The sequence below is a fragment of the Oreochromis aureus genome, linkage group 14 (assembly GCF_013358895.1).
Source record: "Oreochromis aureus strain Israel breed Guangdong linkage group 14, ZZ_aureus, whole genome shotgun sequence".
NCBI lineage: Eukaryota > Metazoa > Chordata > Actinopteri > Cichliformes > Cichlidae > Oreochromis > Oreochromis aureus.
Genome location: NC_052955.1, coordinates 16,918,215 through 16,942,789, shown reverse-complemented (window position 1 = coordinate 16,942,789; position 24,575 = coordinate 16,918,215). Strand labels below are relative to the sequence as shown.

At 39.6% G+C, this 24,575-nt stretch overlaps 1 protein-coding gene across 2 annotated transcripts in view; it reads right to left on the bottom strand.

Moving 5' to 3' along the window:
• map3k10 (mitogen-activated protein kinase kinase kinase 10) overlaps positions 1–24,575 on the bottom strand; it is a 44,787-nt gene that overhangs the window by 8,772 nt on the left and 11,440 nt on the right. For both annotated transcript variants that reach the window (XM_039598190.1, XM_031744003.2), the window contains exons 3-6: positions 5,812–5,992; positions 4,428–4,576; positions 684–859; positions 37–283 (exon numbers count right to left, since the gene is read on the bottom strand). In XM_039598190.1, the coding sequence (XP_039454124.1) occupies positions 37–283; positions 684–859; positions 4,428–4,576; positions 5,812–5,992 (753 nt within the window). The remainder of the gene's footprint in view (positions 1–36; positions 284–683; positions 860–4,427; positions 4,577–5,811; positions 5,993–24,575) is intronic.

Below are 24,575 nucleotides of genomic sequence, written 5' to 3'. Positions count from 1 at the left end.
TAAAACTGTCCAGGTGTGATTCCTGTGTGCACCCACCAGAGGGCAGACTGATACAGTTGCTGTCTCTGCCCAGCTTCAGTAGTCGGCTCTTCTTAAAGTTGCCCTTCCTCTTCTTGACACTGGGTTTTTCCTGGTACATCTGGTGGATGATGATATTCAGCTCTCGCTCAACGATGTCGATCTCCCTCTCTGCCAGCTCCTGCTCCCTCTTCCGTAGCTGCTCCTCCTGCTCCTTCTGCTCCTCGGCTGCTCGGGCCAGCGCTTCCTCCCATGATCTCAGCTCCTGCAGAGAGGCAGGGGAAGATGAAGAGCTTACCGCAGCACCTCTTTTGACACCTCTTTTCTGGCATTTGCTGCTAACTTGATTCTTATTTGCAGAAGCAGCACACATGTGACAGGGTGAGATTCCTCTCACCTCCGTATGAAATGTGACTTTTATTAAAGCACTTCTGTCTGAATAAATCAGCTCAGAACAGGAGAAAAGAAGAGCAAACGAATGTACTCACATTTGTCCACTTTTAGCTGGAAACTAAAGTTCTGATTTACTCATTCTGTCTTTGTACGATGTGAGTTCTAACCACAACATTGAGCATTATAGTACAGAGAGCATCTGTGCACACATACGAGCATTTTAAAGTATTTTTATACGCAGACATGTTTTATAAAAATCCACCATTTCTCACCTTCTCTTTGGCCCTGAGCTCGTCGAACATCTGCTGGATCTCCAGCCTCCAGTCTTCTTGTAAGGAGTGAAAGGACTCCAGAGGCATCTGAAACATGGCCGACTGCTCGATGGCCAGCAGTCGCCTCAGGATGCTGGTGAACGACGGCCTGCCGTGAGGGTTTGGGCTCCAGCACTCTGAGGAGCAGCAGACAGTAAGAAGCTGTCGTTTATTATGGATTTTGCAGCTGTAATCATGAGTTATAACTATAACGTAAAATTACAAGCACACGTGAAATAAAGTGCCACTTAAGTTGTGTTTGCAATCATTGAACAGATGCTACTTTTTCTTAATTAAGTGTAAAATTGTCACAGAAATTTCAAAGATTTTAAATATGAAACATTTAAAAATACATAAACACATTTTTTTAAAGGCATAACAAATGTGGTCTTACGTAATCAGGCTTCTAATGTCAAAACATATTTTCACAATATATCAAATTTCACACAACGTCCTTGAAAAATCTCACTACCACGCTTACCAAATAAAGACTTTAAAGGAGGGACGGACCTAATCGTAACTATGTATCTTAAAAATGCTGAATTATGGTAGAAGAAGTCTTAAAAATCTCAAATCTTATACTTGGAGAAGCTTAAAGACCTCCCAAGCATTTTAAATACTGCTGTTTGCAAGTTAAAAGAAATGATTGAGTCAGGAAGGGCTAGAGACACCCAACACAAATAACATATATTACGATTTATCACCTTTTTTAAACTGCAAATTATGTCCTCAAAGTCAAATCTGTCAGTATCTGTTTTATCCAGCAAGATAATATTATCACACTTTAGTTTTTTATGGCAATTACATGTAATCCGTTTCTAATAATGCAGCAATTAACTGTGATAGGTCAGCCAGATTCACATATCTGTAGCAGTCTACATATTTAACTATTACATTTCCACTCATCCACCTTCCCGTTCTACCGGAATATAACCAGAACCCAACCAGCTGGCAGTCAGCTGAGTCGAGCCCCCCAGGTTGTGCTCATGGACAAAGACTCACTCTTATACTTGGAGAAGATGTCACCATAGCTTAAAACCCTCATTCATAAATTAGAGAGTAAATGCAGTCAGTCCAACTCGGACTGTGACAGTTTGCAGAAAGGTTGTCTCCTATCAGGAGACCTGTGCAATCGCCTTGTGATCAAAAGTGGTCGTGAAGAGTCGCAGAATGCAAAGAAATTCATTACAATCACCAGGAGGAGTTTTTTTACTCAGGTGACTGAGCCATTATCTTGCTCTGATGTCCCAATTCAGACTAAGTCTGTTTTCTGTTTTTTTTTGTCCTGTTATTTTAATTTATTTAATAAAATATTGGTATTTGGTGTCTCTGTAACATGGAAACGTGGACTGTTATCTAATTAGCTTTGCCCTATAGTGGGAAGTGGACAGTACAGAATAAATGCATGCAGCAAAATCTATAAAAAATAATGCAGATAGGTAGCTATAGATAGATATGTTTACATATCAGATTTATATATTCATTTTGTCTGAATTTTTCCTTCAAGTTTTAGAAAGCCAGACAATGGCTGTGCGACGGACTGTGCAGGGTGTACACCACCTTCTACCCTATGACAGCTGGGATAGGCTCCAGCACGCAGTGACCCTGGGGATGTGTGAACGGATGAACAAGCACACAATAAAACCTAAAAATGGATTTTTAGGTCTAACAAAATGATACATAGATAATTTCAGTAGACTCACCCTCTACCCCATCCACAGGTTAATGTTTGTTAGCCTATCATACAGCGGTCAGGTTATTTGTACAGCACAAAAAGGACCGAGCCATGAATTGTTGGCTCGGACAATTTTTCCCTTTCTGGCACTCAAAGCAGCAACAGGAGACGTGGAAGGAAGCGAGATGAGACGGCATATGGCGACCATCATGAGCCAAACCCCGACTGACAGTGTTGCCGAAACATGCTGCACACCTACAATAATCTGCCGAGCCACAAACTGATCACTGCTGCCTCTCCGACGTCAAACTACAAACACACAACCCGTCTCCTAAAAGTCCAACAGATTAACGTAAGAGAAGCACCATCAGTGGAAATTTTAACACATGGAAAAAACAAAGGATGGATGGATTCAGGGGCTAAAAATACAGCCTGCAGCAGGTGACGTTCATTTTTTTTTTTATGGATCTAAATTACCATAAAATCCATGTGGCGGGAGAGGAGATGAAAGTGAGCCGATGACAGGAGTAAACAGAGTGTAGAGAGTAGCGAGGGATGACAAAGGGGAGATTAACGGATGAACTTTGATAAGATGAAGTGGGGGAAAGGAGCTTTAAGCAGCAGAGTGGGAGGGAAGTTTGGTGCTGTGGTGCTGACAGTTTGAGGCACATCTCTCTCTCTCTCTCTCTCTCTCTCTTTTTTTTGTCTTTTACATTAAACCTGCCCTGCAGCTTTAACCATCCACATTTTTTTAAAGTAACCTGGGAATAAGCACATTAGGGCAGCTTGGATATAAAGCAAGTATGTGTTTAAACAGGGATGATCCGAACTCTGAAACAGGAGCCGGTTAATATTCCACCACTGTTAACAGCGATTATTTGCAAGGTGAAACGGAGAAATGTGGCCCGGGGGGAGCTCAGGCATGTATAAAAAGTAAGTTAATGAAACCGTCCAGACACACGTCATCTATTTTATCTCTGCGTTTGCTTCTCATCTCCCAAATGTGGGATAGAAACGGGTTTAAAATGAACAACAGTAACCTCAAAAGTTACAGGATCTTAAAGTCAGTGGATATGAACAGCCTGTGGGCTTATTTAAAATGTTTCAGCATTTTCAGTGACAGTTTAAGGTCATACTCGCAGCAACATTTTAGGGCTTTACTAGGTTATAAGGAAAGACGAGGGAGAAGGGGAGACATATTAAAGTCATTCAATGAATAAAAACAACTTGAGTAATCTCTGAGATTATTAAAGTCAGAAAACTCAGATACTCCTTAAAATATAGTCAGAAATGTCTGAGAAAAACATTTTTCCCCTCCTCTGTGAAATCTCCTGTTTTTGGGAGGCATGTTTCTAAAGTGCAGCTGTTAATCTGCTAATCTAACTAAAGCAGCAAGTGAAAGTAAAGCTTAAACATTTTCCAAGGTGAGGTTGAAATAGTAAAGCAAAGTAAACGCAGGTAAATTTAATGTGCAGGACCAAAATTTAAAGATTTCTGAGGGAGCTCGGGAAATTAAAGTAGCTTGAGGAGTCGCCTCGTGTTCAGGCGTCGTTTTGTGTACAAAGTAGATCGGGCAAATTCGTATTTCTGTAGATATATATATATATATATATATGTATATATATATATATATATATATATATATATTGTTTATATATATTCTCCATTTATCTTTATCTGTATCTATATTCTTTTTTTGTCAACTCTATTTTCATGTTATTCTTCGTTCTGCACTGAGAGAATTGCACCTCAATTGTTCAATTTTTCATTGCTACAGTGATAATAAAGATTATGATTCTTGCCATCTCACCATATAAAGTGATATCATAAAGATAAAAAATGTAAGCTGATAAATTAACATATATGTTTGTGTACATGAGCGAAGTGATAACTGCCACAAGCTTGGGGAAACTGGATGGATTTTTGATGATGACGATAACAATAATAATAATCATTTTGGACTTTTTTAGTTTCAGAAACCACTGATTACATTCTTGACTGAGGCTGTGTTCAGGTAACAGCCTTCTTACCTCCCAGTAGTTGAGCAAAAGGTTCAGGGCAGGTTGAAGGGACGGGAAGCGTCAGCTTGTTCATGGCGACTCCATAAGCTACCGCCAGTGCATCTATCTCCCGGTAAGGAACCTCGCCAGTTAGCAACTCCCAGAGCAACACACCAAAACTATGAGGAGAGATAAAAAGGAGAAATCAACATTAAATCTATTCTAACTTAAAAAAAAATGTCAACTGTCATCTTCATTTTTTTTAAAGTGTAGAGCACGCTGTGGATCTAACATTCACGGTAAATTAGTCATTTACTCAAAAGAACAAAGTTTAGTCAAAAAGAAAAGATAAAGTAGGCAGGGTGGGATGTGTGTCAATAAGTACAACGTAGAATAAACAGCTTTCTGTTTTGTAATACAAAAAATACCTCTATAAAGTAAAATAGCTCTGTGAATGTTATTCACTTTGACTAAATATAGTGCAAACAACAGTCACAATATAAAATTAAAGTGGCCCAGTATAAACCAAGTGAACGTGATATTAAATAAAATATGAAACTAGATCTGCTGTTGTCATAATTTCCAGTCAATCTGACTTCCTTCTGCAATCACGCATCACTTCCTGCAGATGAAGTCTATCTTTTATATACAGGCTATGTTATTAAATAAACAACCTGAACACTTGGCGTCGCTAATTACTTAACTGTCTTCTTCCCTGCTCTTCTTCTTCTTACCGTTCCCTTTAGAGGTCCAACACAGTAGATCATCTGCCTCCATCTCACCAGCCCTCTCCTCTACCACACCAACCCTCTGCATGACCTTCTTCACTACATCCTTAAATCTTCTCTGAAGTCTTCCTCTTTTGCTCCTCACATTTCTAATCCTGTCTCTTTTGGTCACTCCCATTGAAAATCTCAGCATCCTCAACTCTGCCACCTCCAGCTCCACCTCAGTATTCATCCTAAAAGCTTTCATTTCTATAGCACTTTATAAATCAATTAATAACTTTATCAAGTAGCATCTGAAATGAGACCAGTTTTTAAGGTGTTTGGCAGGTTGACTTTTAGAGCATCTACCTGTATTGCTCCTGTGTGTTTAGACTTTCTCACCATCTTCTCTTTCTACATGTAACCCCACACTGACTGCATTATGTGCAGATCAAGGCCCGAGGAGGCTACACTGTCTGTTGTAGGTCGTCAGAGGTTTTTATGACTCTAGCTGTGTGTTTGGGATCGTTGTCCTGCTGCAGACGCTGTGCTGATGCCACTTTGCTGGAAAGTCCACTGACAGCTTTTACAGTGTTTTGGCTATTCACCCTGTTCCCCATTCGCCTGCCCTGACAGGCTGCATGGAGACATCTGTCTGTGTGTAAACCAGGGAAGTGCTGTGACACACAAAGAGGCAAGGGCAGTACCTCCACACGTCGCTGCTCTTGGAGAAGAGGGAGTGCTTGATGACCTCCGGGGCCATCCAGGCGTAGGTCCCTGCTGCACTCATCTTGGTGGTCTGGTGCCACTCTCTGGCCAGACCAAAGTCTGTGATCTTCAGGGTTTTGCCATTCAGGTCATCCCGCTCCACCGGCTGCAGAATGAGGACTGAGGATGAGGAGGAAAGAAAGCAGAAGAGAAGAGCTTTTGTTATAAAAGGTGACATTCTCATACACACAGTGTGCATGACAAAAACGCACACAAATACACTTAAAAACTGCTTTTGTGACTTTTAAATATGCAAATGCTCTCTGACAAGATATCAAACTACTGAGAGGGAAAAAGTAGAAACACAGACAGCAAACAAAGCTCCGGAGTCATGAATAATTACTGTATAAATCCAGCAGTAAAAATGAACTCACATTACACTAACCAAGTGTTTTTATGATTCTTAAATGCAAATATCTCTTTCTTTATAGTTCCTTTATGATACAGATTGAATTTATTTATTTATTTTGGGTGAGGGGGCCGGTGTGCTAAATTAAAAGATCAAATTATAAAGAAATTAAGCAGCAAATCAGTCAAAATAATCACTGCTTACAGCCTTAACAGAAGTGTCAGTGTGATTCAGTTAATTTCTGCTTTACTTTAAGTGTTTGTTCACAACAGTCATCCCAAAATGCTTTATATTGAGAAGTAAAGACCTACTATATTACAAAAAACCCCACCAAAAATCAGATATTCCGCTCAAACAACACATGCAGACTGTGGGGAGGAAGAACTCCCCACTCCCGCAATCAGAGACCATGAACAAGACGCAGGGGGCAGTGCAATGAAGGCAGGAGGAGATTAAAGAGTCTTCTTTCACTTCTTATTATATTCAGCAGAATCTGTGAAAATTACGTTGGGCCTGAGACTTCAAATGCACTGCAACTTAAGAAAACAACAGCAAACATAGAAATGCTACAAAAGCGCACAACAAAATAAAAACACAACAGAAATAGAAAAAAAGCAAAGCAAACGTTCACAGAACACAACGCAAGTGTTTTTGTGGAGACAATAACGTGACGGACCAGCTGCAGAGGTGACGAGCTAACAGCAAACGGCTATTCAATTCAATTCAATTTTATTTATACAGCGCCAAATCACAACAACAGTCGCTTCAAGGCGCTTTATATTGTAAGGTAGACCCTATAAAAATACATATAGAGAAAAACCCAACAATCATATGACCCCCTATAAGCAAGCACTTTGGCAACATTGGGGAGGAAAAACTCCCTTTTAACAGGAAGAAACCTCCAACAGAACCAGGCTCAGGGAGTGGCAGCCATCTGCCGTGACCGGTTGGAGTGAGAGAAGGAAGACAGGATAAAGACATGCTGTGGAAGAGAGCCAGCGATTAATAACAAGTATGACTAATAGCTAATAGCAAACATGTAAAGAGTTAAAAGAATAATACACATACACATCATCGCACACATTACCTGCATGTTTTGGTTTCTATCGCTTCCTCACCTGTTCCGTCACATTATTGTCTCCCCTAAAAACACCTTTTTTTGATTTGTGAGATTTTCTTTCCTACATGCTTTGTGTTTTATTCAATTTCCATTGTGTTTTCTTCTCCCTCTGCTGTGTTTTGTGTGCAGTGTTTTTCTATTTGCTGATAATTCATAACTTTGAGTGCGCTTGACCTCCCAGGGCCACTGCATAAATGCTGAAAATCAAACAATGGATCTATTTTTCATTAAGAATAAGAGTTCAGCAGCACAGTCATGTTCACAGAGCAGACCTTTGTGCCTCTTTCTTCCATTCAGTGAAACTACCTGGTCAGTCTGCAGTTTCCTACAGTGACGGTATTTTAATGTACGCAGTCTCCTTGCTAACATTAGATGCCTACGTCTTTGTGTCGCTCTCCGACTTCCTCCTTCATTTCCGTGACAGGACTGGCTATGGAAATATTTGGAGTGTACACAGTTCACTGGGAGCCAGGTGGGGGTTGCTCTCTCTCTCTGACTCGCTCGCAATTATCTACAGCCGTATGCAAAAGGTGGTGAAACAAGGCTACACACACACACAACAGCGTCTTTGTTTACACACACGTGCACTCCTGTGCGTGCGCACACACATGCACAATAACCTTTCACATGATAAAGGTGTGTCTCTTTCTCTCTCTGTGCTCTGTCCACAAGCTCACTAGGAGACGAGTTTCAGTGATACGGACGTGCTCTCAGGCCTATCAGCTGATACTTCCATAGCCGAGTCATGTTTTGCTTGAGGAACGCTGTCACAGCACTCCATTACAGAGAGGCTGTAGCGGTGAGATGACGATTAAATCGTGTTTCTGTTTGTCTGCTGGGTCAGGTCTTAATAGCGATGAAGAGGTCACACGACTCTGCCTGAAACTTGCTTTACATCCGCCCAGATCAGATCCTTCATAATGTAAATCTATTTTTGTGTCGCTGTACACACAGCATCTCCCACACATCAGTGAGTGCTGCTCCTCCTGAAGTTTCTCACTTGTTCATTGAAGTGTGTTTTTTCTTATCCTATTGAGGTTCAAATGACATGTGGTGGTTCACAGATTGCAAAGCCAGTTAAGAAAAATGTTATAGTGACCTTAAAAAGTATCTTAGAGTTTATTTATTGCTTATGGGCAGCTCTCTATTTCTGCTCTATATGAGACTATCAAGGTCTTCAGCTCAGCCACGTCTAGATTTAATGAAAAAATATCTGTGGCCCTGCACCTTTAAATCAGCATTGTTTACTATTCTGTTTTCTTCTGTTAAATCTGTAACGGTCTCGTGTATTTCTTCATATTTCATAAAATGTGAATGTATGGCATTAGAAGTGCACACTGTTTTGGCGTCTTTTCTTATTAGACTTTATGTACAATATAATCTTTTAAAAGAACAATATATTTTACTCAATTCACTCGATTGTTAAATGAGTAGAAAACTATACTTTTGGTTGTTTTCTTATTCACAAAGGACCATCACAGCAATTAGTTCCTGTCTTGAAACAACCCAAAAAGGTATTTTTGTCTCCTCCTGGGATCAAACCAGGTATCTTTTACTTGATCCCCCCCCCCTTTTTTTTTTTTATTGCTGGTTCCAAACACCAAAAACGTATTTTATGTAAATCCAGTGACAGCATATTTCTGTCAAACCACATTTACAATTTATTTTTGGTTATATATATTATTAATAAACCAAATAAAATAATTCAGGACCCAAAATTGAACCCTGAGGAACGCCACAAATATAAACACTCCAATTGTATAGCTGGTATTTTCTATCGTTGTCATAATTTTCTCCAGAACTACTGATGAAGTCAACCTATTTGTATGGAATCCATACTCAATTAAACTATACTGTATGCATATTATTTGTATATGATAACAAATATGTATAGTCTAGGTTAAATTATAATAAAGTTATTGAAGTGATGCAAGAAGTTTGACTCTAATGGTAACTGGTGGAAATCACAGACTAACCCCATATGTTTCTGTGATATTCTATACATTGCATAGAGTTGTCTAATTAACGAATAATATAAACAGCTGTTAAAGAACTAAAAGGCAGGTATTAAATGTGTATTCACTGCATTGTTGGGGTCAGTGTGTGTTTATTGTGTTTGCTTTCTCCTGCTATGTTCACTGTGTGGGTTTTGTCCTATACGTCGACTTCCGTTGGATAATTTCTTTACATTTGCTTATAATTTGAACCAATGCATTAATCAATGTACTGGTACAAAAAACTAAAGGAAAAAAAACACTATAATGTATACAATATATACTACTATATATTACTGTTACAGTGGACTGGACATCTACTTGAGTAGTTTTGTTTTGTTTTTTTTAAATCTAAGACTTTTACCTGTAATTAAGTATTTTTATATCGTGCCCTTGGTGCTTTTACTTTAATAAACAGGTGAAGTATGTCACCTTGGGCATGCACATTGGCAAAAAAGGAATAAAATATTCTATATCTTAGTGGATAATGAGAAAAAACATTCAGCAACAGTTTTGAGCAAAAATGCCAAATACTGCTCACATTTGAATATTCCCTGTTTTCTTCAGGTTTCTGGAAAAGTCAGTTAAGGTTTTAGATTTCAGCTTTGTTATTATATAACACATCACAGATGAAACATCTAAAACAAAAAAATACTACGTGTTTTACCGACGCTTTAAAATGTATAACACTGAAGATAAAAACTTGAAAAATATAGGCGAGTCCTTGAGTACATGTTATTTTCCACCTCTCTAAGGTAATGTGACTGTGTCGAGGAGTAAAGTGAGGGTTGCTGACAGTGATAATAAGCTGCCCTCATCCTCCTCCTCCTTCATCTGTTCTATTCTGATACTGCCGTCTGTGTGAGGGACGAATGTCTCCTCAGGGTTAGCTGTTTCTGAGAAGCAAAAATGGACCCGGACAGATTCCAAAAAGAAAAAAGAAAAAGGACAGAGAGAGATTGGGATGTGTTTGCATGCTCGGATGGGTGTGTCCTCACAGTCCACCTTTCCCAGTTAGTTTTGTGTGTACATATACAAAGCCCTGACACTCTGGGAAAGGACATCAGGCATGTGGGTGGAAGGTCGGGTGGAAATAGAAAGAAAAAGACAGGGAGGCTGACAGAAACGCACAAACAGAAACTGAATGTGTGACTGAAGCAGCACTTCCACCTGCTTCCTCTCCGTTTCTCATCTTGATGTGAATATATCATCAGCTTAGGTTCACACACTGGTAGAGAGGCATTCATGTTCACCCTGCCACAAGTTCTTCCACCCATCATTTCATCCACACATCAAACACACAAATCAACATGTTTGTGTTAAGCTGGCAGCACAGAAACCTGAAGTGCAGCGACACACGAATAAGACTCGCAAGGGCGTGGGAAGCATATTTTTATCGCAGTGATAGTCCTCAAGGATAGTGTGGCTTTTAGACAATGCGATGCCAGCGCTGTCGGAAATGTTATCTCAAAATGGGACTGAGAAGAAAGCAAGAAGCACTGCTTACATTCTCCCAAAGGGCTTCTATACAAACATGAATCGTGGTAAATATCACAGCCACTGATTAATCGCACAGTTTGATTACAGTAATCATACTGTGACAATATTACAGCAAGAAAAACTGATGCTTTCTCTGCTCCTTGAAATGAAGGTCCAAAAAGCCAATATCATTCACACTCTCTTATCAATGACCTCAGAGTGCTGTGCCTGCAACCTACAGAGAGCACCCAAATTATAAGTAAGGAGATCGAGTCTAAAGCCAAGCAAACAGCTCCTTGAGGAAAAATAAAGCACAGAAATTGTGGCTTCTGTCATGTTCCAGGTCTACTTATAGAACAAAATGAGTTTGCATTAGACATTAGTGAGGGTGGTCTACTTTTGGAAAATCCTGGAACCTATTCTAATGTTGTCAAACCAGGTTTTAGTCATACATTTAAAAGGTACATGTGAGGTCATCAAATGAGGGAGTTAAGGGTTAGGAGGTGAGGCCCAACACTTCTGCTCATTTAGCATAGCTTCTGGGACTGTAACGTTAAGTCCAAGTGTCTTAAATCTGCATTTTCGCCACTTTTTGTTTTTAATGACGAGCACTTTGCGATTGTGCAGAAGTCTATGGGAAAATTAAAGACTGCCTTTCAATCAAAATAATGAGTCAGTGAAGAGTTTCCGGCCTCAAATGTTACTGAATAAAACTTAATATTTTGTATATGCGTTCACATTTAGAGCACAAACAGACAAAGTTTTGGGGGTTTTTCACATTACTGTGTGTTTCACAGGATTTTTATTTTACTTTTACTTTTGTATGCTTTGTGCGTCTGTGTGAGCCAGTATATGTATTAATTTCTGATATTTATTTAAATATCTGCTTTAATATCCAAGTGACCTTATTTCTAATGTGGTTTTTAGGCATGTGAACCCATATATGTGGTATTAGCATATACAAATAAAACTGAATTGACTGGATATGATTCTGCGAGATGCTGTCTTGTGACGGGCATGTCAGATCCACCTCTCATTCATGACATAAGATTATTTCTTTAAAATCCCGAAACCCCAAAAGCACTGCGTGACATCACAGTGGCTACATCAGTCTTTGACACAGGTGTGCACCAGTTTGTGACCTCTGGAAGAGGACTGCAGGGTTTAGTTTTTGGACAGGACACACAGTGTGACTCACGCCGCACTCCCAAAGCTACTATCACAGCCGAGTATTGATCAGCTGTCAGAGACACCTGCTGGGAGTCGAGTTTTTTCCACAGGGAGAAGTGCGGCAGCAGTTTCCTGCCCCTCTGATCATTTATTTACTCACACCAGACATCCATTGGCGGACTTTGACCCCAGTCGCTGTTTAAACACTGACAGAGAGGCTTTGAGCTTACTAATGATCCTTCAGACTAGTTAGTCAGGGCATTAAGAACAGGTGACACATTAGCCTACAGCCCACACGGATCCTTCACCACAATGGAATGTGCAAAGGTCTTCTGAGTGAAGGCATTTCTGGAAAGCTTTTATTAAAAAAAACATAAGCAAAGAGTGTTTAGCACATGCTAGTTGTGATCTGGAAAACCCTGCTGGCCCAGTATGTTGAACAGAGAATGTTGTACTTCATGCAGGTTTGTGTAACACAAACTGCTCTGTTGCAGAATTATTTCACAGCAGCACGGTGAAAATAATCGCTGACTTGAAGCAGGACGAGAGCATTTGCAATGTAAGCACAACTAAATGCAGCAGGAAGTTTGCTTCATCCACTAAAAGTAAAGCATCCATGATAATACAGGTCACAGATTTAGTATCTTTTGTATAATGACTGTGATGAAAAGCAGGTTTTTGGTTGGGCATACTGAGTGTGTACTATTGACAGTCTTAAAACACATAATCCTAAAGACCAGTGAGCCGATCCCTGCCAACAACTGGTTGCTATGGAAAAATGTTTATTCCCCCACTGGTTGGCAAATGGTTGCTGGCTGTTGCTAGGTGAAATAAGTCACAAAGAGGGTGCTGCACTAAAAACCTGCTTGTGATTGGTCTGTAGCAGACGGTTGCGGACGGCCGTAGTTTGCATGGAAGATGCACACTTATGTGCAAACACTCAACATAAAAAGTGCAACAAATCGCAGAAACAGAGAGTGATCACCTTCAAAGTAAAAGTTGCACCTTTTCAAAAGAACTGTTTGTTACACAGTTAACAACTTTTACTTTGAAGGTACCCAACATACATCTCACCTTCTTGCTGTGAGGCGACTGTGATAACCACTGCACCGCTGTGGTGACCCGATTTAAACTTATCCAATCAAGCTTCTGGCTTTCTTCCCCCCAGGAGCTTTCTGTCCTCTCTGATCTCACCTCAGGACGCCTGCGTTATAGTTTGACAGGTGTATCAGCCCAGTAAGACTCCCTGCCTGCTACTCTCTGGAACGGGTCATGTTGCTTGCACCAGGTGCTCAGGGCTCACCTCACCTCTTTCACCACTTAAGCTAATAAAAAAAAAAAAAAAGCGCTAGAACTAACAAGAATAGTCAGAGTATCAGCCAGAGGCATCCACTGTCCAAATGCCCGTTTTAAAAATTCATTACAAAATATATACGTGAATGATCTTATAATGATAATAATCTTTTATGCTTTTTTCGACATGTCAGTCACAACATTTTAAAAAAAACATGTTATTACACTTGAGGGAGGCAAAATATTAGGAACAATTTTCAATAGAAAACAGTGTTAAAGACCTTTCACCAAAGGCTCTGACCCTGATAATAAAAAGTAAATGTAAATTATTAGCTTTCTATGTTGACAACAACAAAAAATGGATCTGCATTATAAAGTTTTCATTCTTTGTGAAAACTGCTCCGGTTAGGTCCCAGATTTTATTCATAACTATCAGGTTTAAATTCCACTTTTCACATATTTTCAGCCCAATATTGAGAGAAATACTGACGAAATGTATTTTAAAACACTATAGCACGACTACCGGCAGATGAAAAACAAAACAAAACTATTTACAACTCCTTTTGATGACTATTCAGTGGGATTTTTACAAGCCCTGAGCAAAGTGCCATTGTCTCTGTGCTGCCTCGCCTTAAATAAACTCCGTGATGGGAGAGCGAGCAATCAGCTGGAGCAGCGTTTTGGGCGTGGTCCTCTGAGCAGTCAGCTGAGAGATTTATCTTCTGCTGATCAGCTGATCTGGTTACTGCAGGTGGAACAGCCTGACAGAGCTCGACACCACTTTCATTTTCCTTCCTCTGTTCTTTAAAGTAACACTGCAGGCACATTAGAGGAAAGCTCAGTAGCTTATAGCAAGTGTATGCCTACTGAAAACCCTTCAGATATTTCAATATTTGACTCTTTCTGAAGCACAAATATAAACACATTCAATCCAAATGAACAGCTTTTACTCCAAGAGAAAATCAAGACTTGTTTTTCTTTTTAATGTTACACTAACATAAGAAAATTACACTTTATTGTACAAAAATATAAATATATACATGAAATATGACTGAATAAAGTTAAAAAAAAAAAAAAAAAAATCAACTGCATCCTGAGCTGACCTCCAGAGAGCAGCCTGGACACATCCAGCTGATATCGGAGCAATGAGGAAATTCACAAATGCAAATGTGCCCTGAATGATTCAGCTATAACATCAACAGTGGGAGCGCAAGCTCAATCTCTTACATCACATGTGTAATTTCTGGATTCAGTCCACACTGCTGTGTCATTAATTTGATGTTGTGGTAACAACTGGGAAAGGTCACAAACCAGAGCAGTGACATTGGGAACGAAAAGGTGAGTGGGGTATGAACACCCTGACGCTCCTATGAGGATCCATTTTGACCATCGTCCTCGTTGGTTTAAAGGAAACTCCGCCGCATGAAAATCAACCATGAGGAAAACCATCAGGAAACTACGACCCCCTCCCTGGAAGCCACGTAGTGATTAGTATGATGCCCCTTTAAATTCAGTACATTTTCTCCTAATCTGGGCAGCATCATATTCATGAAGGTGCGCAGCCATTATACTGTGACATTTCTAGCCGCCAAGTAAATCATTTTGACTGTAAAACTGTGATAAACGGTTAAAATTTAACTTTAATCTTCATGTTTATTATGGATTACCCCAAACTATAAATGCCTACTGACTGTGGCCTTGGAGCACCATCATCAAGTGAAACTTTAGTTTCCCATGACTGCAAAACTAAAAGTTAAATGTGTGTATACCAATGTGTGTAAAGTTATATGTGTAAACCAGATACTCAGGGTGGATTCAAAAGGAGATAGTGGGCACATTTTCCTCAAAGATACCTTTTTAACTCTCTCAAGCCCTGATCTCTACTTTTGTATCAGCCAAGCAGCACGTGGAATTTTATTTAATTAATAATTTTATTTGATTTAGTTTTTTATTTTAATCATTTTTTGTATATATTGGTTAGGTTTTCTTAAGGCGGTTTCCTTGCATTTTCTTCAACTCCCATACACTTGTTTAAAAAATGTCTAATCTAACACAAACCTAATTTGTTAACAGTCTGATGATTGCATTTACTTCAAAGCAATGAGTCTAAATCAAGCCACGAACAGATGCTAACATGGACGGTGCAGTTTCAAAAGCTGCCACTAGAGGCAGGATACAAACGCAAGTTAGTCCTCATATACGCTCATTTTACATCCCCAACTTACAGCATTTGTCACTGAAGTAGAAATACAGATACTTGCTTAGTTAGAAAATACTCCGGTAAAAGCTAAAGTACTGGTTAAACCTCTTTACTCAAATAAAAACTGTAAGATAACCAAATCCCAACAAATTAAATGGGACAAAGTGGGAACAAAGTCTAGTTAACCTGCTCACTGCATTAAGATGTGATGTTATGCATAATTAAGACAACAGCCACTCTGAGTGACAACACTGGCTGGAGTCAAACACACTAAGTAGTCAGTGGATCAGTTTTTCCAACATTTTTATTTTGTTTTACGCCAAAATTAGCATCCCAGTTAATATCACACATCTCACCACCCAAGCTAGCAATAGGCTCACCCGATAACCTTCAACTGCTCTTCTAAATATGATCATGCCTGGCTTAAAGGGAAAAAAATAATAATCAATGAATAAAATTGGATAGGAACAACCAAAATTCCAGAAACTAGCAGTCGATGGGCTGCGTCCCTCTTTTATATACAGTCTCACAGAGCTGCTTGCTTAGTGATCAGTGTTGTTTTTATCTGACAAAATGTTTGTAAATTTTAATTCATGTTGTTTTCTTGACTCATGTTCAAAACGGGCCTTTGGGGTTAAATATTTAGTCAGATATGAGCCACACAGTTGTGACATTGTTGAATTTTATTATATGAGATCCATTTAGGTACAGCCAAATAACAAAGACCATCCTTCATCGAGTTATTTCTTTTTTCCTTTTCCCTTATCAGCCTCGTTTTACAGCCCCTTCTCCCTCTCCCCTGCAGACCAGGTGTAGCCTGCATTTGATAACAGCTGTTTCTGTGTCGCCTCGTCAGCACCCCGATGCACATCTCCAACCACCTTCATCTACCTCCTCATCCTCCTGCAAGTCCAGAGCTTCTTGTTGTCACTCCGGTAACACCTGAGCACCCTCCCCGCCGCCTGCCTCAGCACATCAGCATGACAAAAAAAATTAAAAATAAATATTACACCAACACAGCAGCAGGCTGATGTGCATCAACGCAGATGAAGTACGTGCCCATGGGATTACTGAGCAGCCACTTCCCCGCCCCCGCCTGCAGACCCACCCTGTTTCATCTTCATTGCTACAAGATCAAAACCTCACCAACGAAGAAGTGACCGCCCCCTCGTCTTCATCTTCACATCAGCTCTTTTCCCCACAGCTCCGGCCCTCTTCCCTCCCCTACTGCTGGTGCCTACTGCTCCACTCTCTGCTTTTGCAGCTGTCGCCAGCCTGACTACCATCACAGCACGCCGGGGAGAAGAAATGGAAGAAGAGGGTGGAGAGGGAGTCAAAAACAGAGAGAAATAGACTGTGTGCGTGCAGAGTAATGGGTGGAGGGGGCGTAAGACGATAAGGAAGCAAAGGGGGGTTAAGATGAGGAATGGGGCAGGGGGGGTAGGGTGGAACAAAGCTGCAGAAATGAGGGCAAAGGAGGAGAGCGAAGGAGAGATGGAGGGGAGGAAAGGCACACACACTATGAGAGAGAGGGAAATGAGTGGATGAAAAGATGAGGGCTACTAAAGGTAAAGAGAGATGACTGGAGGGAATGCTTTTGTCATTATCCTGGCAGCACATACCACATGTCTTTGTATCTCGATAGGTCTTTCCCTTTTTTAAGTTTCTTTTTGGCTTCTCACATCTCTCACCTCTCAAGAGATTTGAACCATAAGACGATGCACATCTTTCCGAGCATGCCCCACAATATATATGTAAATTAAACCTCAGAATAGTTTTTTTTTTTTAAATAAAGAGATAAAGCTTCATGAGACAGTGTGGAAATGAATTCTGCTTGTTAGTCTAACTAAAAACTGTTGCAACAGCATAGCAGATGCGCATCGAATCCCTGGGTCTGTTTCCATTCCCCAGTTCTTTGATACGGAGGTTGTAGTGAGTATGCTCCCATGTCATCGATACCCCAGCTTGGCTCCGCTTGTACCACCACAGGCCATCGAGGCTCCAATCCTGAGCCGCACAGTGGCACAGTTTCACCCTGCAGCTATTCACTTTGTCTGCACACAAACGCAGCTGCCAGATTCGTGTGACCAGGCAGCCTCTCTCTTAGAAGAGATGGAGGTATTAAATGAGGTGGCTTTTTGTGCATGGAGCCTATGTATGTGTGTGTTTGCATCTTTGAATGTGTATGGTATGAAAATGGGCGTACTTACAGCACGGGAATACTCACTGAGAGATTTGAGCTTTTCTAACTCATGACAAGTTTTAGCTTTCACAGTTGTTTAGTTGAAAGGCAACATTTTACTGACATTAGATGAACAATTAGCATTTCTTTCCCCTAACACAGTTATTACAAACAAGTCATAGCCATTCTGCAGTGACAAAGAATTAACTGGACCTGAAAAGGTTTGATAGCAGTTAACTTAAAGTAATAGATAAGCAGAAAATAAGAGCCAAAACTAAGAAGAAAAAAATAAATAAAATAAAATTGTGGATATAGCTAGCTAGGGTTGCCAACTTTTAACTATCAAATAAGGGACACTCTGGTGTGCCAGAAGCACAATGCACAACCAGCTGGACATAGTGTAAATATGCTCTGTATGTGACATTGCAGATAATGATAAATATACGTGACATTTAAGGTAGAATAAGGAACAAACCAATTTTGCTCATTATAATGGGATGTCCCAGCTAAAATGTGAATGTTGGCAACCCTATAGCTAGCTAAAAAAAAAAAAAAAAAAAAAAAAATAGTGGCAAGTTAAAAACATTGGAAAATGGTAACCGTAAACCATTTAAAGTAAAAAAAAAAAAAAAAAAAAAAAATCAACTGAAAAAGGGATAACATTGTAAATTTCAAGCAAAAAGTACTAATAAATACCTAGAAAACGTTAGCTTAAGATATGGATGCCAACTTAAAACTGTAAGCTAAAGGTAGCATTGTCAACTAGCTAACAATATAGATAAACAATTAAAACTGTTAATTGTTAGCTGTTAACTAAACTTAATAGAGAAACAATTGAAACCGGTCCTTCGATATAATAAGCAGGTCTTAAAACGAATATTCACTAAAAATAATGAATGAATTATTGGCTGACACAGTAAGCAAATGGTTATAGATAAAGAATCGAGACAGTTGACCAACTCTGGGAAGTGATTAGTGTTAAACTAAACAAAAATCAGTAAAAGTATATGATTAACTGAAATTAACCTCAATCCAATCCCAATGTGTTTTTGTTTAAAGCAGTTAAAATCCTATCAACTATTCGTCAAGTTAAACATCTTTTTTGTGTACGAACAGATAACTGACAACGAAAAACTGAAGTTAAAGTTGTCTCACACAGCTCACCTTTAAAATATTGAAAAGCTGCTGACTGTGCAGATCATCTGTTACATTTATGTTTAGTGTCATGAGTTATGGATGGACCTGAGTGCTCAGTGGTTTGTTTTGGAATCATCCAACATGTATCACACAGAAAAACATTGAATCTCTCCAGCAGTGAATGTAAACGTTGAATAAAACATTACATGCTCGCACTGAGTCTTGGCTCTTCGCTCCAAACACGCAGCGTGTTGTCTGCCGTCTGACTAAAGTGTCCTTCACATGACTCTGCTGTGAAAGTGGGTGAAGGACCTTCGGCTCGGAGGGGACACCCAGCGCCTTCTCTGCTTAGCCTGACTCCCCACTCTCCGTGCCAGGCTGCTGGCAAACAACAATGACTCTCTAACAGCCGACTCAACGACCACTAAACAGCCCAGGACGTGCCAGTGTAAATCTTTATGACTTTGTCCGCTGAAATCCATGCGTCTTTAAAGTATGGTGGAGCAATCCACTGTGTACGTTTGTTTATAGAAGCTGCATTATTTATCATTTTTAAACTCAAATTCAGCAGAATCCCTGAATTTGAGTGAACCTGTTACTCAGCTACATTAGTGCATTATGTACAGTGTCATACAGCTTGGGGACGTGTAAATGTGTGTCAGTGGAGGAGGGAGTCATAACTGTTAACCGGCTTGAAATCAGAGTTTTATTGATCAGTGGAGAAAGCAATCGTGACGAGCGGGTGCATCATTTGTAATCGTGCAGGCACTGATTGATTCGATTTAGCAGTTTCACTGCAGCTCTCCCTTTGTCTCTCACTCATAGAGACAGACTGAGGCTCGGCGCCATGTCCTTCTGACAGCGAGGTGATACAAACATGTTTTAGCAGCGTGGTTGAGTTCACACAGTGCCGACGAGATGTGAACAAGTCCAAAGTCCTTCCAATAATCCACAGTGTGGCACGCTGTTACTACTGCAACTACAGATCTCCTACCTTTCACCAAACTATTCTGAAAACTTTGTAAGCCATTCATCAGATAATAATATATAATATATAATAATAATAAATAATATAATATAATAATAATAGATTAAATGTTTATTTAAACAGAATGGGAAATCAAACAGCTTTGTGTTTATGTCTAACAGATTTAAATTGCTAATGTAGGGAACTAAGTTTAATTGTGCTTTTCTGGGTGATCGCAACACATACATATCACTATACACCTTGTTAGTGCTTTGTGAGTACAATGGTTATGTGGGACGTAAATGTTTGTAAGTCATTAAAAATACTGGCGACTGTCAGTGCTACCCCTTAGCCTCCTAGTAGACACACCTTTGGTACCAGCTCGTAAATCATACGTCACCACATTCTTGAGTTATCCCACTAAAAAGATTCCTGAAACCTGACCTCTGACCTTGAATTCAGCAATTTAAACAATTTAGCAATTTAACTCTCAAGCAGCCAAAGCTAAAATGACCAAATGGAGTTATTGATCACCTCAATACATTTTATACAGAAATGCTCATTACAATTATAACCATACTGATTCTGTTATATAGGACAAATATTATAATCATTATTTTTCACTTGTAACATTTTTTCCCCAAATAAGACCAGTAACACGTTTAAGTGTGACTTCACAATATTCTGATAAAATAAATAAATAAAAATCACAGTATACTCATAACTACAGTACAGTGGTATTTTGTGTTTGCGTTTACGTCCACACTTAAACAGCAACATAAACATCGTCCTTCCACGCTGAAGATTTCTGGAAACTGAGACTGAGTATAATTGTAGAAAAAAAAACAAACATCAAAGTTGTACATCTTCATCATCTTTTTTTGATGTCATTGATGATGATGATGATGATGACGATATTTTTTCTAGGCTTCTGATTTACTAATATTTCTTTGCATTTAGGATTATGTTGCCATCTGCTGCTTTGTCATGCACTTTGGGTTTTTGTATGTTTTTTGTTTTTCTTGCATATTTGTTTAATATTTTTAAGTTCATATCCTGGTCAAAAATGACTCCCAGATCCCTCACACCGTTACTCGAAGCCATGGTAATGCCAAGTATCTGGTTAGACATCATGTTTCTAAGGTTTGTAGGGCTAAATTTAGAATCAGGAAATTAGAGGTCATCTGGGTCTTTATGTCTTTAAGACGTTCCTGCAGTTTAACTAATTTGTCCTCTGGCTTCATGGATAGCTAAAGCTGGTTGTCATCTGCATAGCAGTGAAAATGTATGTTATGTTTTCTAATATTCCTGTCTAAGGGAAGCATGTATAATGCCAGTAGAATTGGTGCCAGCACAGAACCCTGCGGAACTCCATAATTAACCGTAAGTTTGTGATGAAGAGTCATTATTTACATGAACAAACTGGATTCTATGAATAAGCCGTAATTCACTGAAAAACATCAGAATGTAGTGATTAGAAGTGAAAAATTACAATATAGTTACAATATAACCAAAGCCTTCCATTATTTAGGTCACACCAGAAGAGCAGTTCCTCTTAAAAACCATGCAAAAGTAAGTTAATAAACTGCAGGTTATAAAATCATTTGTATCCAAATATGCATTTTTTAAAATATGAGTGGGTAAATGTTCAATGAAGCAGTCTCCCTAAAAAAAACTAAAGAATTTACTTTAAAGACACAATAATGCTGGAGGGGACTTATCTGAAGCAGCTTACAGGCAATATCAGAGAAAGAAAAGGAGGTTAGAAGATCAACTTAAATCAGCCTCTGCACTTTACATCATGTCTGGAGAGTCCACTGAGGCTTCTGTGAGTGGAGAAATCAATATCGCTGTTGTAGCTGTCAGGAAACCTCAGAGTATAAAATAAGTTTACAGCTGCCTGATGCTGAGATAGCTCACACAAAAACCTCTTTTTTTTATTCACATTTTTTTGTGAGCTTCAGAGTTGCTTAAAAGAAGCATTTTGACTTTTTAGTTTAAAGTTTGTTGTGGTTTTTCTTTTTAACAACCACAGAAAAATGACACCACATCCGCATTTCGGATTGCCGATTGCGCTGTCACATGATGTAATGCTCACATTGCTCAAAAGTTGTCTGTCACCTCAGACGTGATACAACCACCTGCTGACTGTTTGGCAGTGGTTCCTGGAGGTCGCTGGGTAAAAGTCATAAAGACGTTTCTGCACCGAAAACCGTTGTTGCCTGTAGTTTTTCTTGTTTGTCTGCAAATATTTGCTGGTTACTAGATTAATTGCGTTTAGAGTAGAATTTGTGCCTCAGCGTTGCAACCAACATGTTTCAGAAGGGAGAACTTTTCAATTGGCAAACAGTCTCGATTTCACTGCAGTTTCACTGCAGCTTAGAGAGAAGCTGAACAGTATTTGTAGACAAGTTCATCACTTCCACTTAAACTACAACCACAGCTACATGCTAGCAACTAAAGCAATCATAAGGAGGTTTTTGACAATCGCTTGGGGAATACACATTTTTCCTTAGCAACAGGGTGGTTGCCAAATGGTTGCAGACTGGTCTCTAGGTCTGCGTGACTAGGTCCTAATTCAATTTTTACATGTTAAAAAGTTAACATCACATAGCTAGGGATCACGTGTTTGTAAAAGCACAATAAATCTTTAATTGGTGTCACCAGGCTGGAATTTTCCCTCACTAAATAATATTTTATTTGCAACAAAGAGGAAGTATGTCAGCAATTTGCAAACAATTCTAGAGATTTATCTTCAGAGTCACTGGTAGATATCTTTAAATTAGCTGACATGAAAGATATACAAACAACTTTGTAAATGCATCCATCCAAAAGAAGAAAGAGCTTTTTTATCCAAGGAAGCAAAGAAAAACAGAGAGAGTGACAGAAGATGGGACAAAACAGGCGTTAGCCTGGAACAAGCGTTCACACGATGGAGAGAGCTTCAGGATTGAAGGGACTTATTTCTACTGATCAGTAAGCAACAAAACCTGGAGGCCTGTTATCCAGCTTACTTTTTTTCTTATGACCTTAGCGTACTACTCAACTGTGCCGCTGGAGTTTAAAGTGGCAATATCAGGATTTTGCATAGTATTTTACAGTACAAAAACAGCACAAAAATGATTTGTGATCTAAAAATAAACAAGAAACAACCACAAACACTGGTCTGTCAGAAAAATATGACTACTATGACAATAAGGTTAGCACCGAAAAGAGGAAGGATCCACGTAGGGACCATGATTACAAACACGAGCACATTCATGGATCCTCCTTCCACCCTGCTGTTTGGAAAATAGTACGTAAAGAGGACTGGATGTGGCAGTGAAAGACTGAATTTATAATGATGCCTCTAGGTAGTGTGTTCATCGCTTCATGTGACGTGTTGATAGAGGTTGCTAGGTTACAAGCAAAACAGTAAAGCCTGCAGTAATGCTGTTTAGGCTCGCCAAAGGGATGAAAGTTATCTATCGTAGGTTTGATATCAATGAGGCACAGTCGGACAAAGCAGCCCCCAAAACATATGAGGGTTTTTAACTAATTTGATGCCAAAATTAACAATGAAGTAAACACACTGTTGCAGATTATGCAACTTAAAAACTGTATTTAATTCGAGCATTTCATTGCTAGAGTTTTTTCAAAGCAAACTTGCACAAGTATGTTTCTTTTATAAAGGTAGCAACAGTGTCCACTGATTTTAAGTCTAGTTCCACAACTTGGGGAGACAACCTCAAGAGCATAGTCTCCTTTTATCCTCGACCTGGATCTAAAAGCACTGATCATCTGCAATCAGCTGACCTGGATCTAGTAGTTCACCAATATAGGGATTGAAACATAGACCTATGTAAGGAGGACAGAATCGTTATCACACAAGATCTTTCAGAGGACCTGGGGAGAAGAAGCTAACCCCTGGATGATTTCTAAGCAATCCAGAGATGATTTGCTCTGCCAGAGGAATAATGAATTATAAAAAGCATAATTAATTATTTCCATTTGACAATGAGATACAGTAAATTTAAGACGGGTAATATTCTACAGATGATAAAAACAGGTTTGTACACAACAGCCAACATGGTTATCAAAACTGAACAGCTAATCAAAAGCAACATCCAAATTTCTCACAGCTGGGAGAACTAAAGATAAAGCTGTCAGGGGCACACAGCGATCAGGCTCTGATTTATGTCTGCATTTCAGTCTGGAGACGTTGCTGAACAACCCATCTTCAGCTGCTAGGCGGCTGCTGTGTTATACAGCAAAATTAGGGAAAATATAAGTGCCATTATTATGATTTCACTTTTTAACAAACCTGCACGTGTTATACAATTTGCTCATTTGACTCCAAGTCTATCAGTATAATGAGGCCTACATATATATGGACACAGATCATAAAGAACTGCAGCCTTCAGTGCAGCAGCGATGTTAGCCTTAATTTGTATCTCCCTTACTGAGGGAAAGAAAACTGGTCTGACCTCCTCTCAAACTGGCCTGTCCCTTCCTCCCCCATCCATCTATCTATTCCCATTCCCTGCCGAGCCTGCAGGGGTTTCTCTACAATCACTGCATTCCTGCTCTGTTCTCCTACCCATCCTGCCTTGCTTCCATCCATCTCTCTATTCACAACCTACAGTCGACCCTCACTGCCAGCATCGCCCAGCCTTCGCCCCCCGTTCCCGGTGCAGTGACTCCTGCCTTTGTGAGCTCTGCTCTTGCTCTGTCTTGGGCTGCTGTGTGAGAATGGGGTCATTGTTGCTGTGCTGTAGCATGTACATAAGTGTGTGTGTACATGTGTGATAGCACAAGTGTGAGTTTTTGTCC